General features: G+C 44.6%; 1 protein-coding gene across 6 annotated transcripts in view; it reads left to right on the plus strand.

The window, feature by feature from the left end:
• trrap (transformation/transcription domain-associated protein) overlaps nt 1-13,363 on the plus strand; it is an 83,706-nt gene that overhangs the window by 39,930 nt on the left and 30,413 nt on the right. For all 6 annotated transcript variants that reach the window (XM_064950469.1, XM_064950472.1, XM_064950471.1 and 3 more), the window contains 9 exons: nt 703-916; nt 1,410-1,589; nt 2,925-3,071; nt 3,432-3,551; nt 4,601-4,891; nt 6,235-6,372; nt 6,767-6,879; nt 8,337-8,472; nt 9,712-9,903. In XM_064950469.1, the coding sequence (XP_064806541.1) occupies nt 703-916; nt 1,410-1,589; nt 2,925-3,071; nt 3,432-3,551; nt 4,601-4,891; nt 6,235-6,372; nt 6,767-6,879; nt 8,337-8,472; nt 9,712-9,903 (1,531 nt within the window). The remainder of the gene's footprint in view (nt 1-702; nt 917-1,409; nt 1,590-2,924; nt 3,072-3,431; nt 3,552-4,600; nt 4,892-6,234; nt 6,373-6,766; nt 6,880-8,336; nt 8,473-9,711; nt 9,904-13,363) is intronic.

Genomic DNA, 13,363 nt, shown 5'->3' on the forward strand with positions numbered 1-13,363 from the left:
AGGGAGAGATGGGAGGGTGGCAGAGGGGTCAGGCAGCCCACTGCTATTCAGCCTGGCTGGGCCTCTAACCACAAATATCACACCCCCGTTCCTCTCCTCCAGTCATCAAGGCTGCCCCATCCCTTTTCCCATTCTGCCTGTCCACAAACGATCTGCTCTGTAAGTCACGTAACTTTGAACAAGCTGTAAAACTATGATTGACGCATCACCGTCCACATAGCATCTGCTCCACGACGACATCTCTGAATAAGTAGATGGTTTAGTAGCTTCAGTATAATACACTCACTGCTGAGACATTACTCTTCCTCTCTTTTAAATACTCTAGAGGCCCATTCACCAGGGCTGTGGAATGATCTAGAAATGATTGCATAGCTTAATACACAGCATTTAATGTGGTATGTTAACCGTTTTACTATTCCGCTAGGATTATCATTAAAGATAAGGTGATCCGTTTTTAAACATGAAGTTAAAGTAACTGTCTGCATCCTACGCTCTTTCACTTCAATGACCTTCATTGCTTCTTCACTCATTGCTATGATGCTTTTAGCTCCTTTTGTATCTTAATTGTTATGAAGGAGCTTGTTCTGAAATGCATTAGCATTAATAACTGTATAAGAAAAATAAATTGCAGTTGTAAACCATTTTCAATTAGATATAAAGAATGGTTACATAGATGCATTTCGACCCTCTTTGTCCAATCAGGGACGAGAGTCTCTCAGGAAGTGACATCACGTCAAAGTTGGAGCCAGCCTTTCTGTCGGGTCTGCGTTGCGCCCAGCCTCTGATCAGGGCTAAGTTCTTTGAGGTGTTTGACCTCTCCATGAAGAGACGTGTCTACGAGAGGCTACTCTACATCTGCTGCTCTCAGAACTGGGAGGCCATGAGCAGCCACTTCTGGATCAAACAATGCATAGAGGTAAGGAGATGTACTGGGACAAGGGGTCGAGTCATGACTGTTTTGATGTCAGTTGAGACATTTGAGAGCTTGGGACTATACGGTTACCTGCATTTTTGTCAATGTAGTTGATAGCCTTGTTTTCAGTGTACTCTAAATACCCCCAATTCATGTTAAGTTCAAAAGAACACAAGATAAAAAATTTAAACCAATGAGGGTTTGCAACTTTAAAGCCAATTATCTCCATTTTTTTTTTACAGGTAGAACCTTATTGTCCCAAGCTCTCCATGTTTCTGAATACTCCAGTTAGGACTAAGTCCTTTGAAATCTAACTATGTCCTGCCTGTTTTAGCACAAATAATGATTGTATACAGTGGTATGTGATGTAGCTTGTCCATAATGTATCCACAGACAGCCTTTTTTGTGAAGTGTCTCCATAATGGTTCAGACCCCCTAGAAACTGTTAACCTGAATTTCTGTGATCTTTTTTTCTGTGTCACTTTCTCTCTGTTAGCTGCTGCTGGCGGTGTGTGAGCGTAACAGCATCATCGGGACCAGCTGCCAGGGCTCCATGCTCCCATCCATCACAAACGTCATCAATCTGGCCGACAGCCACGACCGTGCCGCCTTCGCCATGGCAACCCACATCAAGCAAGAGCCCAGAGAGAGGGAGAACAGCGAAACCAAGGAGGAGGTGAGGATGCCGCGCAACAGTAGTCTGAGGGTCACACTGACACACTCACTAAGAGACGTGTTGACACACACACACACACAAAGACCCATTATCCCATTGTGTGTTTGTTATTGGGGAGGAATAACATCTCTAGTTCTCCCTCTTTTTGACCTGTATTTCCTCCTGCAGCAAACTGTTTTCCCCACAGATTTGATGCAGTATTCATAGCAGTATTTATATAACAGTCAATATTTTCTGTTTACCTTTCCTCCCCATCTCATTATGATCATCTCTCCAAGGGGAAAGACTAAGTGCTTTTGCATATATTACAACAAATGACTACCGTAATTGCTGGACTATTAAGCGCACCTGAATATAAACCGCACCCACTGAATTATAAAAAAATATGTATTTTGTACATAAATAAGCCGCACATGTCTATAAGCCGCAGGTGCCTACCGGTACATTGGAACAAATGAACTTGGTCACTATCTTCCTCCTCCTGTGCACTGAAACCACTGAAGTCATCTCCTTTGGTGTCGGAGTTGAATAGCCTCAGAATTGCTTCATCCGATGTTGGATCGTTTTCATTGTTGCTCTCGTCACTTTCATCCAGAGGCAAATACCCCGCTGAACCCCTTCAACACGCAGCAGTCCAGCCTTTCGAAATCTGTTGATGATAGTGGATTTTTCGACAATGCTCCACGCTGTCAGGACCCACTGGCAGACTTGACCATAAGTTGCTCTTCGCATGCGGCCCATTTTAGTGAAGGATTTCTCCCCACTTGTCATCCAAGCCTCCCACTGAACAAGGAGCGCCACCTTAAATGCACGATTTACACTGATGTCGAGTGGCTACAAATACTTTGGGCCATCTGCTTTTCTTCCCTCTGAAAGCTTTTGTTGTCTTTTTGCACTGAGTCAGTTCCTCACGCTGCTGTTTCCAACATCTTATCATCGACTCATTAAGGCCAAGCTCCCGTGCAGCAGCTCTATTTCCTTTTCCAACAGCCAGATCGATCGCCTTCAACTTGAAATCTGCATCATATGCATTTCTCCGTGTCTTTGCCATGATGAGGGTGACAAAATTACTACCGTAATCAGAATGATGGGAAGTTTGAGCGCGCTTGATTTACGTCACATTATGTGACGGTGCTCAGTTTTTTGGCGGCATGAATCTTGTGAAAGCGGGAAAAATCCATAAATTAGCCGCGTCATTGTATAAACCGCGAGGTTCAAAGCGTGGGAATAAAGTAGCGGCTTATAGTCCGGAAATTACGGTAAATGCATTCCCCACCTCTTCTGTTCTTCCTTTCCTCATTCTTCTTCTACTCTCTCCCCCTCTCTCTCCTCCAGGATGTGGAGATTGACATAGAGCTAGCCCCAGGGGACCAGACAGCCATCCCCAAGAACAAGGAGCAGGCAGAGAAAGACACAGGCAACCAGCTGCACATGCTCACCAATCGCCACGACAAGTTCCTCGATTCCCTTAGAGAGGTCAAGGTGAGTTATGACACCAACATTTGCCCTTTTAGTTCAAATCAACCCCCCCGCCGTCACTGTCAAGTTCATGCTTTTAGCAAAAAAGACTTTGGCTTTGAGCACACATTCTACATTTGATCGATTATATGGATGAACCTTAAGGAACAAGATTTGGAAGGTGATAAGTTGACCCCTGAACCTTTATCTTGTAGGTTGTTCCACAGGAAAGTAGCCACAAAATCCTGTGGTATTTCCTGCACAACCTTTAATGTGGATTTTTGCTGAATGATTCATGTAGGGCTGTTTTGTAAGAGTGAGATGTTAACCCCTTATTGTCATTTTGTCTGATGCTGACCTGTGTTGTCATTGTGTCTGTGTCAGACGGGGGCGCTGCTGAACGCCCTGGTCCAGCTGTGCCACATCTCCACCCCCTTGGCTGAGAAGACCTGGGTACAGCTGTTCCCTCGACTGTGGAAGATCCTCTCTGACCGACAGCAACACGTAAGCACTGCCAGGTCAATGTGCATTAACATGTCTTGTACTTCCTGGTCATAAGTTTGGCACTAGATGGCCAGGCTACAATGGACTGTAAATTCAATGTGCTCACAACTGGATTGGGGCCTGTTCAAAAGGGGGCAACATTCTGCAACATTTAGGTGGAAGAAATCATGTCCACTCCATAGAAATAGATGAACTATTGTAATAGTAATTATTTTCCAATGTCTATTCATGGTGTTTCTATATGCAATGTTGATATGAGCTATTTATACCTTCTGTGCAAGTTTATAGGTCAAAACCCTGGTTGTCATGCCGTGATAGAGGTCAAAGGCTATGGCGTGACTCATTGTCTGTCATCATTATTTACCTGGACAGGGCCGACATGGGTCACAGGCTCTGGTTTGACCTGACTGGTCAGCACCACACTCTGAGACACACAGATACTGAGACGTGCGCTCTCTCTAAGACAAACACCCACCTCAGCTCCGTGACGTTGGTTAGCAGACAGTCAGCCTGACCTTGGCTCTGCCATTTCTTCCTTAAAACATGCAATTTCCTCTTAATGAGGAACCATTCATTTATGCAGAATATGTAAGAAGAAATAACATACTGAGTTTAATGAACCAGATGCCTCCAGTATTAAGAGGCTCATTTAAGGGCTCCTGATTTGAAGTGATTTGAGCTATTAACTTTCTGAGACGCGTTGGAAATAGAACTAGACGTCTTAATGATGTTTGTCACTCACAGACGGACATGGATGAAGACTTAAATAGGATGCATATTTAGGCTGATGATTATCTGGTTCTAAATATCTTCATGTGGTTTTAGGGTACTGACTGCTGGAGGAAAAATCTATTCAAAGCATTTAAATAGTGATTATTTCTGCTGAAGCTGTCTCTTAGATGATTATTCTGTGGTGGCGTCCAATTAGTTCTAGCTTGTTTTCAGTGGTGCATAATATTGCATGCTTTTGGCCATAGAAACACATTCTATCTGTCCTCTTAACCTTGACTCTCCTTCCCCTCCTTTCCTCTCCCCAACCATCCTCCCAGGCCCTGTCAGGTGAGATGAGTCCTTTCCTGTGCAGTGGGAGCCACCAGGCTCAGAGGGACTGCCAGCCCAGTGCCCTCAACTGCTTCGTGGAGGCAATGTCCCAGTGTGTGCCCCCTATCCCCATCAGGCCCTGTGTGTTGAAGTACCTGGGGAAGACTCACAATCTGTGGCTGCGCTCCACTCTGATGCTGGAACAGCAGGCCTTTGAGAAGGGCCTCAGCCTTCACAGCAAGCCCAAACAGAGCACCAACGAGTTCTACGAACAGGAGAGCATCACTCCACCACAACAGGTACAGGTTTACAGACGTCATCGTGTTCACTTTCAGTTCTATTAAATGAGTACATTGTTAGCTTGGTAACTTTTTTTCTTCATTCATTGCCTTTGTGTACTGTCCATTCATTAAATGGGTATGGCTACTTGACAGGCACTGTGTCCTGACTAGGGATGTAACGATTCATTGATACAAATTGGAATCCAGTTCAAATGTTTAAGATGCAAGTGCTTCGGTCCACAAAACTCCAAACCGATTAAAATGTAGCATGAGCCGGTTCACTTGTAAGACGGCTTGTGCAATAGTCAATCAGGCTTTATGAGTTGGAAGACAATCCACCGGTGTCCACTGTCCAGTAAACTCTAGTTATACATACTAGAAAGCACAGCTTTCGGTATATCGTTGAAGCTTATAGGGAAACTGACACGATCAGGACTAAAAAAAAGTGTTGTTTTTTAACACCAAAATCAAATCTCCATTTTATGGGTAGAATGTGTGTTAATCAAATTGCTACAATTTAGGCAATTTTAAAATTGAATTTCAACAGTATCCCCCTTTGAACATGTCAACGTTCCGAACTGAACTTTACCTGCTGTGATCTTTGTGGCATAACAATGCACGTGATTGACTGGAGATTATACCTACAGTAACATTGTTTCTTTAGATTGATTTAAACCTGCAGTGACGTTATGCTGGAAATAACATTGATTGATATTTGCCCACCATTTTAGTGGGGGAGGAACAAAATTGACTTGAAATGTGCACATTCTCTTCAAGAACATGTATTTACATTTTTGTAGCTTTATGTTATGAGAACTATGTCGGTTTAACTTGAAGATTAGGGTTAGACAAACCTCTGTCATTTTATATCATGATAGTAGAAACTGTCAACCATACCCAACACAGTCATAACAGACACTTGCTCGTCTTTATACTAATGCGCAACTTTCGATTCTATTTTTATTCCATCAAGCTTCTATTTTTAATACCTCTTTTTTTTCTATTATTGTTACATATCGAGAGGTGAACCTGCGAGTAAAGCATTTCATTGTACTATGTACAGCGAGTATCCTGTGCATATGATAAATCCATTTGACTTGACACAGCTCCGACTGATCCTGCTCAGAGAGGCCCAGCTCCATGAGCAGCACATTTCCATTTAGACTGGAAAATGAATGTCTTCATGCAATAACTGTTAGTGCATTGAATCTAATTGTATCACATCGATTTATTCCTCTTATCAATCCGAATCGTTTCAAACTACACTAAAATATAGTTCCTTTATGGTGGCACATGTGTATGGAATAGTCTTTGAAAGGGAAGATGTACACCCCTGATCCCAACTCTGTGTGGCCCTATAGGAGATCCTGGACTCTCTGGCAGAGCTGTATTCTCTGCTGCAGGAGGAGGACATGTGGGCGGGGCTGTGGCAGAAACGCTGCAAGTTCCCAGAGACCTCCACTGCTATTGCCTACGAGCAGCACGGCTTCTTCGAACAGGTGAGGTTTTGTTGATTGATGCACTGGCAAATTTGATAATGTTGTAAACATTGTACAATTTCGACTACAAAGCCTACAGCTGGGTAGGTAGCCTTGCACAAGCCTTGGCTTGTGCGAGCTGGAACAGCTCATGGGAGCAAAAGCCTATCTCCTGTTTCTGTAGCATGAGGCAGCGTGATTTACAACACCCCCTGGACAGTGCGCTAGTCTATCGCAAGGCCTTGCCCCCAATCTATCTCCTTAATGCAGAGATGCACCAGGTCCCATTTTTACAGTATTTGGTATGACTGCCGGGGATCCAACTTCCAATCTTAGGGTGGACACTCAATCCACAAGGCCACTGAGTTGGTCACAGCTGGGTAGTACTGACTATTTACTATGTTACCTTCAACAGGCCCAGGAGAGCTATGAGAAGGCCATGGAAAAAGCCAGGAAGGAACACGAGAGGAGCAACGCCTCTCCTGCCATCTTACCGGAGTACCAACTCTGGGAGGACCACTGGATACGGTAAATAACTGATGTATTTACTGGTCTAGTTGTTAATCCCAGGTAGGTGTAATAACTGCATAATTACTGTCAGAACTATGCAGTTGCTATATAATATTTGTATTTTCCATGTAATTAATGGTGTATGAAGTAACTACATGTTCCTTCCATGACATTATGAACACCTCTTTCCGTGAGACTAGCCAGGTGAAAGCTATGATCCCTTATTGATGGCACTTATTAAATCCACTTCAATCAGTGTAGATGAATGGGAGGATTTTTAAGCCTTGAGCCATGAATTGTGTGTGTGCCATTCAGAGGGTGAACTGGCAAGACAACATATTTACGAGCCTTTGAACAGGGTATGGTAGTAGGTGCCAGGATTACCGGTTTGAATGTGTCAAGAACTGCAACGCTGTTAGGTTTTTCCATGCTCAACAGTTTCCCGTGTGTATCAAGAATGGTCCACCATCCAAAAGACATCCAGCCGACTGATACACATGTGGGAAGCATTGGAGTCAACATGGGCCAGTATCCCTGTGGAACACTTTCAACACCTTGTGGAGTCCATTCCCTGATGAATTGAGGCTGTTCTGAGGGTGAAAAGAGGGAGTGCAACTCAATATTAGGAAGGTGTTCCTTATGTTTTGTACACTCAGTGTATATTATTCAAATGTTATTTGTCACATGTGCCAAATACAACCGGTGTAGACCTTACAGTGAAATGCTTACTTACAAGCCCTTAACCAACAATGCTTTAAGAAGTTATTATGAAAAATAACAAATAATTAAACAGCAGCAGTAAAATAAGTGAGGCTATATACAGGGGGTACCGGTGTGGGGGAACCGGTTAGTTGAGGTAATATGTTCATGTTGGTAGTTAGTGACAATGCATAGATTATAAACAGAGTAGCAGCAGCGTAAACGAGGGGTCTGGGTAGCCCTTTGATTAGCTGTTCAGGAGCCTTGTGGCTTGGGGGTAGAAGCTGTTAAGCCTTTTGGACCTTGTCTTGGTGCTCCGGTACCGCTTGCCGTGCGATAGCAGAGAGAACAGTCTATGACTAGGGTGGCTGGAGTCGTTGACAATTTTTAGGGCCTTCCTCTGACACCGCCTGGTATAGAGGCCCTGGATGGCAGGAAGCTTAAGGCTGTACTGGGCCGTACGCACTACCCTTTGTAGTGCCTTGCGGTTGGAGGCCGAGCAGCTGCCATACCAGGCAGTGATGCAACCAGTCAGGATCTTCTCGATGGTGCAGCTGTGGAACCTTTTTAGGGTCTGAGGACCCATGCCAAATCTTTTCAGTCTCCTGAGGGGGAATAGGTTTTGTCAAGCCCTCTTCACGACTGTCTTAGTGCATTTGGGCCATGATAGTTTGTTGGACACCAAGGAACTTGACGCTCTCAACCTGTTCCACTACAGCCCCGTCGATGAGAAGTGGTATTCATCTTGATATCAACTCTCCTCCCTGTTTCTGCAGCTGTTCTAAAGAGTTGAACCAGTGGGAGCCTCTGACAGAGTACGGCCAGTCGAAAGGCAACAGCAACCCCTACCTGGTACTGGAGTGTGCCTGGAGAGTCTCCAACTGGGGCGCCATGAAGGAAGCGCTGGTACAGGTAGGGGATGCCCAACACACACACACGCTGACACGGCTATACACAGACCACACAAGCGCACATAGACAGTCAGACAGACAGACACACACACTCGGCTGAGGTCTGGTTCCCAGCTCCAGAACTCTCGTAAAGCTGTGAAAATGTAGTTTGGCAGTCGTTAGGAAGGTTAATTTATCAGCCTCGTGTTTTCTAAAGCAGAGTAGAGGAGGGAACGTGATAGTAGCTGACACATAACAAATACTCCTGCCTTGCTTTCCGCTCAAGGAGATTTTGAAACGAGCCACTGTCCTGAGGTGACATCTCATTAAACTGTCCAGCAAAACCTTTTAACTAGCAGCCTCTTACATTCAGTCTCTCTTTCTCAGTCTCTTGGCATGGGAAAAATATGTTTACATTGCCAAAGCAAATGGAATAGACAACAAACAAAGGAACATTTTGCAAACATTACACAATTTTTAAAAGAATAGACATTTCAAATGTTCTTATTGGCTATGTAGAGTGTTGTAACAATGCAAGTTTTTGATGTTTCAAAGGAAAATAAATATGGTTTGTAATTACAATGTTTGTGCTCCACTGGTTGCCCCCCCCCCCCTCTCTCTCTCGTTCCTCCATGGTTTTGCATAGATCTAATATTTACGTGTCTCTGTGATTAATTGGCCCAAAATCTGTTGTGTGTTTTGTTACGTGGCGGTGGTAGAAGACAGAGTAGAGCAGGCTGCTGCTGTTGTGGTGAGGCTCCGTCTGTCTATCTGAATGGCCCAGCTTTCAATTAAACAGCCTCTGATAAGGCCACCACTGTCTACGGGAGATTCATCACCTATCCCTCGTCTGTGATAAGTGCACATTGAACGATCGCTGTAATTCTCTCCCCCATCAACACACACAGACCAAGACACACACACACACCTAATAATGTTTCCCAGGTTTGACTGCGCAGAAGGCAGGCTCCCATTGGGCTTTTGTTAGTGTTGTGGTTAATGCACTCAGTGGTCTGATCAATATAGTCTCTGCTCACCTCCGTGTCAGGCTGATTATTCATTAACCACTCAGGCCTTTTAAAAATGATGAGGAGAATGAATCGAACAGCTGGTGTATTGTGTCCTGTTAGAGTGCTGTTTTGTGACAGTGGCATGAAGTAATTCACTTGAGATGCACACAAAGAATTGCAGTCCAAATAGGCTCACGTGTTACTTTCTCATATGCACCGAACGGGTGTGTAACCTGTCTCTAATCTGTAAGGTGGAGCTGAGTTGTCCTAAGGAGATGGCGTGGAAGGTGAACATGCACCGTGGTTACCTGGCTATCTGCCATCCAGAGGAGCAGCAGCTCAACTTCATAGAACGGCTGGTGGAGATGGCCTCCAGTCTGGCCATACGGGAGTGGAGGAGACTGCCTCACATCGTGTCCCACGTACACACACCACTACTTCAGGTAAGAGATGAGGGAGGGAGGCAGACACAAGCACCACCTGAATATGTCTCAATTCTTAATCAAGATGAAATAAAAGTCTGGAACACATCTCTTTTGATCACTGTATTGCCAAATGAAGAGTCGATCAGTGATCCCAGCCAATTTACTGGGGAAAACACTGATAATCTGTTTTCTGGGAATGAAGAGGGGAAAACACTTCCCTGGAAGTGCAATAAAAACAAGAGGGATGGAGATAATGGAGTGAGACGGACTGAGAAGGAGGAAAAGAAAGAGGAGAGTGAAATAAAATGGACGAAAGAGGAGAGGGAGTGAGAGGAAAAGAAAAATGGAGACAGATAGATAGTGTTTGAATAAATACCTGTTCCAAAATTACATTTCCGTGATGAATGGCCACTCCAAAATGAAGGTTATAAATGTGCCATCAGCTGATATTAACAGATAATTGTGAGAATATTGTACTGCCCAATTTATTTTGTTTCTGGTGATTTGATTTGGTCGGTCCACCGACCGATTCAGGACATTTCTCTTTTGAAGGCAGCTATTTGAATTGCGTGCTGCTACATTCATTTGTCTGTGGTCCCATTCATTATAAAAGCAGGAAAACAACTTTTCTTTCCTGCTTAGTGAACTCAGCAGTCGTAAATCTTTATTTCAGTACCATACACTTAAAGCCCGGAGAGCCTCTAAAACAAAGGCTTTCTGCAGGTAAATAACTAGAATCAAACTGCATTCGGAATCAAGCCATCAAAATAAAGGACTTTCCAATGAATTTACACCAGCTATATTGATCGTTGGCTTTAGTATTAATCTTGATTGATGGGTTGATGAAAATGATTGATCGTCATTCGTGTGTAGATTCAAGCAGCTCAACAGCATTTCACATCCCAGTTTAGACTCTGTACTCACTAAAGTTCCCATGGCACTTATTGTAGGGGTGTTAACCCCGGTGTCCTTGCTAAATCCCCAGTCTGGCCTTCATACCATCATTCACCTAATCATCCCCAGCTTCCAATTGTCTCATTCATCCCCTCTTTCCTGTAACTATTCCCCAGGTCGTTGCTGTAAATGAGAATGTGTTCTCAGTCAACCTACCTGGTTAAATAGAACAAATAAATTAGACCCTTCAGAATGGAGGCTCCATACCTTTTAGTCTTTGTCTGAAAGAAGTGATTAGCCATTAAAGTAATATGATGTTCTGTCACCAGCCCTAGCTTTAATATGATGTTCTGTCCCTGCCACAAGCCCTAGCCTTAATATGATGTTGTGTCCCTGTCACCAGCCCTAGCCTTAATATGATGTTCTGTCCCTGTCACCAGCCCTAGCCTTAATATGATGTTCTGTTCCTGCCACAAGCCCTAGCCTTAATATGATGTTGTGTCCCTGTCACCAGCCCTAGCCTTAATATGATGTTCTGTCCCTGTCACCAGCCCTAGCCTTAATATGATGTTCTGTCCCTGTCACCAGCCCTAGCCTTAATATGATGTTCTGTCCCTGTCACCAGCCCTAGCCTTAATATGATGTTCTGTCCCTGTCACCAGCCCTAGCCTTAATATGATGTTCTGTCACCAGCCCTAGCCTTAATATGATGTTCTGTTAGCCTTAATATGATGTTCTGTCACCAGCCCTAGCCTTAATATGATGTTCTGTCCCTGTCACCAGCCCTAGCCTTAATATGATGTTGTGCCACCAGCCCTAGCCTTAATATGATGTTCTGTCCCTCTCACCAGCCCTAGCCTTAATATGATGTTGTATCCCTGCCACCAGCCCTAGCCTTAATATGATGTTCTGTCACCAGCCCTGGCCTTAATATGATGTTGTGTCCCTGCCACCAGCCCTAGCCTTAATATGATGTCTTGTCCCTGTCACCAGCCCGAGCCTTAATATGATGTTGTATCCCTGCCACCAGCCCTAGCCTTAATATGATGTTGTGTCCCTGTCACCAGCCCTAGCCTTAATATGATGTTCTGTCCCTGTCACCAGCCCTAGCCTTAATATGATGTTGTGTCCCTGCCACCAGCCCTAGCCTTAATATGATGTTGTGTCCCTGTCACCAGCCCTAGCCTTAATATGATGTTGTGTCCCTGTCACCAGCCCTAGCCTTAATATGATGTTCTGTCACCAGCCCTAGCCTTAATATGATGTTGTGTCCCTCTCACCAGCCCTAGCCTTAATATGATGTTGTGTCCCTAATATGATGTTGTATCACCAGCCCTAGCCTTAATATGATGTTTGTCCCTGTCACCAGCCCTAGCCTTAATATGATGTTGTGTCCCTGTCACCAGCCCTAGCCTTAATATGATGTTGTATCCCTGTCACCAGCCCTAGCCTTAATATGATGTTGTATCCCTGTCACCAGCCCTAGCCTTAATATGATGTTGTATCCCTGTCACCAGCCCTAGCCTTAATATGATGTTGTATCCCTGTCACCAGCCCTAGCCTTAATATGATGTCTTGTCCCTGTCACCAGCCCTAGCCTTAATATGATGTTGTATCCCTGCCACCAGCCCTAGCCTTAATATGATGTTCTGTCCCTGCCACCAGCCCTAGCCTTAATATGATGTTCTATCACCAGCCCTGGCCTTAATATGATGTTCTGTCCCTGTCACCAGCCCTAGCCTTAATATGATGTTCTGTCCCTGTCACCAGCCCTAGCCTTAATATGATGTTCTGTCCCTGTCACCAGCCCTAGCCTTAATATGATGTTGTGTCCCTGCCACCAGCCCTAGCCTTAATATGATGTTCTGTCCCTGCCACCAGCCCTAGCCTTAATATGATGTTGTGTCCCTGCCACCAGCCCTAGCCTTAATATGATGTTCTGTCCCTGCCACAAGCCCTAGCCTTAATATGATGTCCTGTCACCAGCCCTGGCCTTAATATGATGTTGTGTCCCTGCCACCAGCCCTGGCCTTAATATGATGTTGTGTCCCTGCCACCAGCCCTAGCCTTAATATGATGTTCTGTCCCTGCCACCAGCCCTAGCCTTAATATGATGTTCTGTCACCAGCCCTAGCCTTAATATGATGTTCTGTCCCTGTCACCAGCCCTGGCCTTAATATGATGTTCTGTCCCCAGCCCTGGCCTTAATATGATGTTCTGTCACCAACCCTAGCCTTAATATGATGTTCTGTCACTAGCCCTAGCCTTAATATGATGTTGTGTCCCTGCCACCAGCCCTAGCCTTAATATGATGTTCTGTCCCTGTCACAAGCCCTAGCCTTAATATGATGTTCTGTCCCTGTCACCAGCCCTAGCCTTAATATGATGTTCTGTCACTAGCCCTAGCCTTAATATGATGTTCTGTCCCTGTCACCAGCCCTAGCCTTAATATGATGTTCTGTCACTAGCCCTAGCCTTAATATGATGTTCTGTCCCTGTCACCAGCCCTAGCCTTAATATGATGTTCTGTCACCAGCCCTAGCCTTCATATGATGTTCTGTCACCAACCCTAGCCTTAATATGA

Source organism: Oncorhynchus masou, chromosome 31 (assembly GCF_036934945.1).
Source record: "Oncorhynchus masou masou isolate Uvic2021 chromosome 31, UVic_Omas_1.1, whole genome shotgun sequence".
NCBI classification, from domain to species: domain Eukaryota; kingdom Metazoa; phylum Chordata; class Actinopteri; order Salmoniformes; family Salmonidae; genus Oncorhynchus; species Oncorhynchus masou.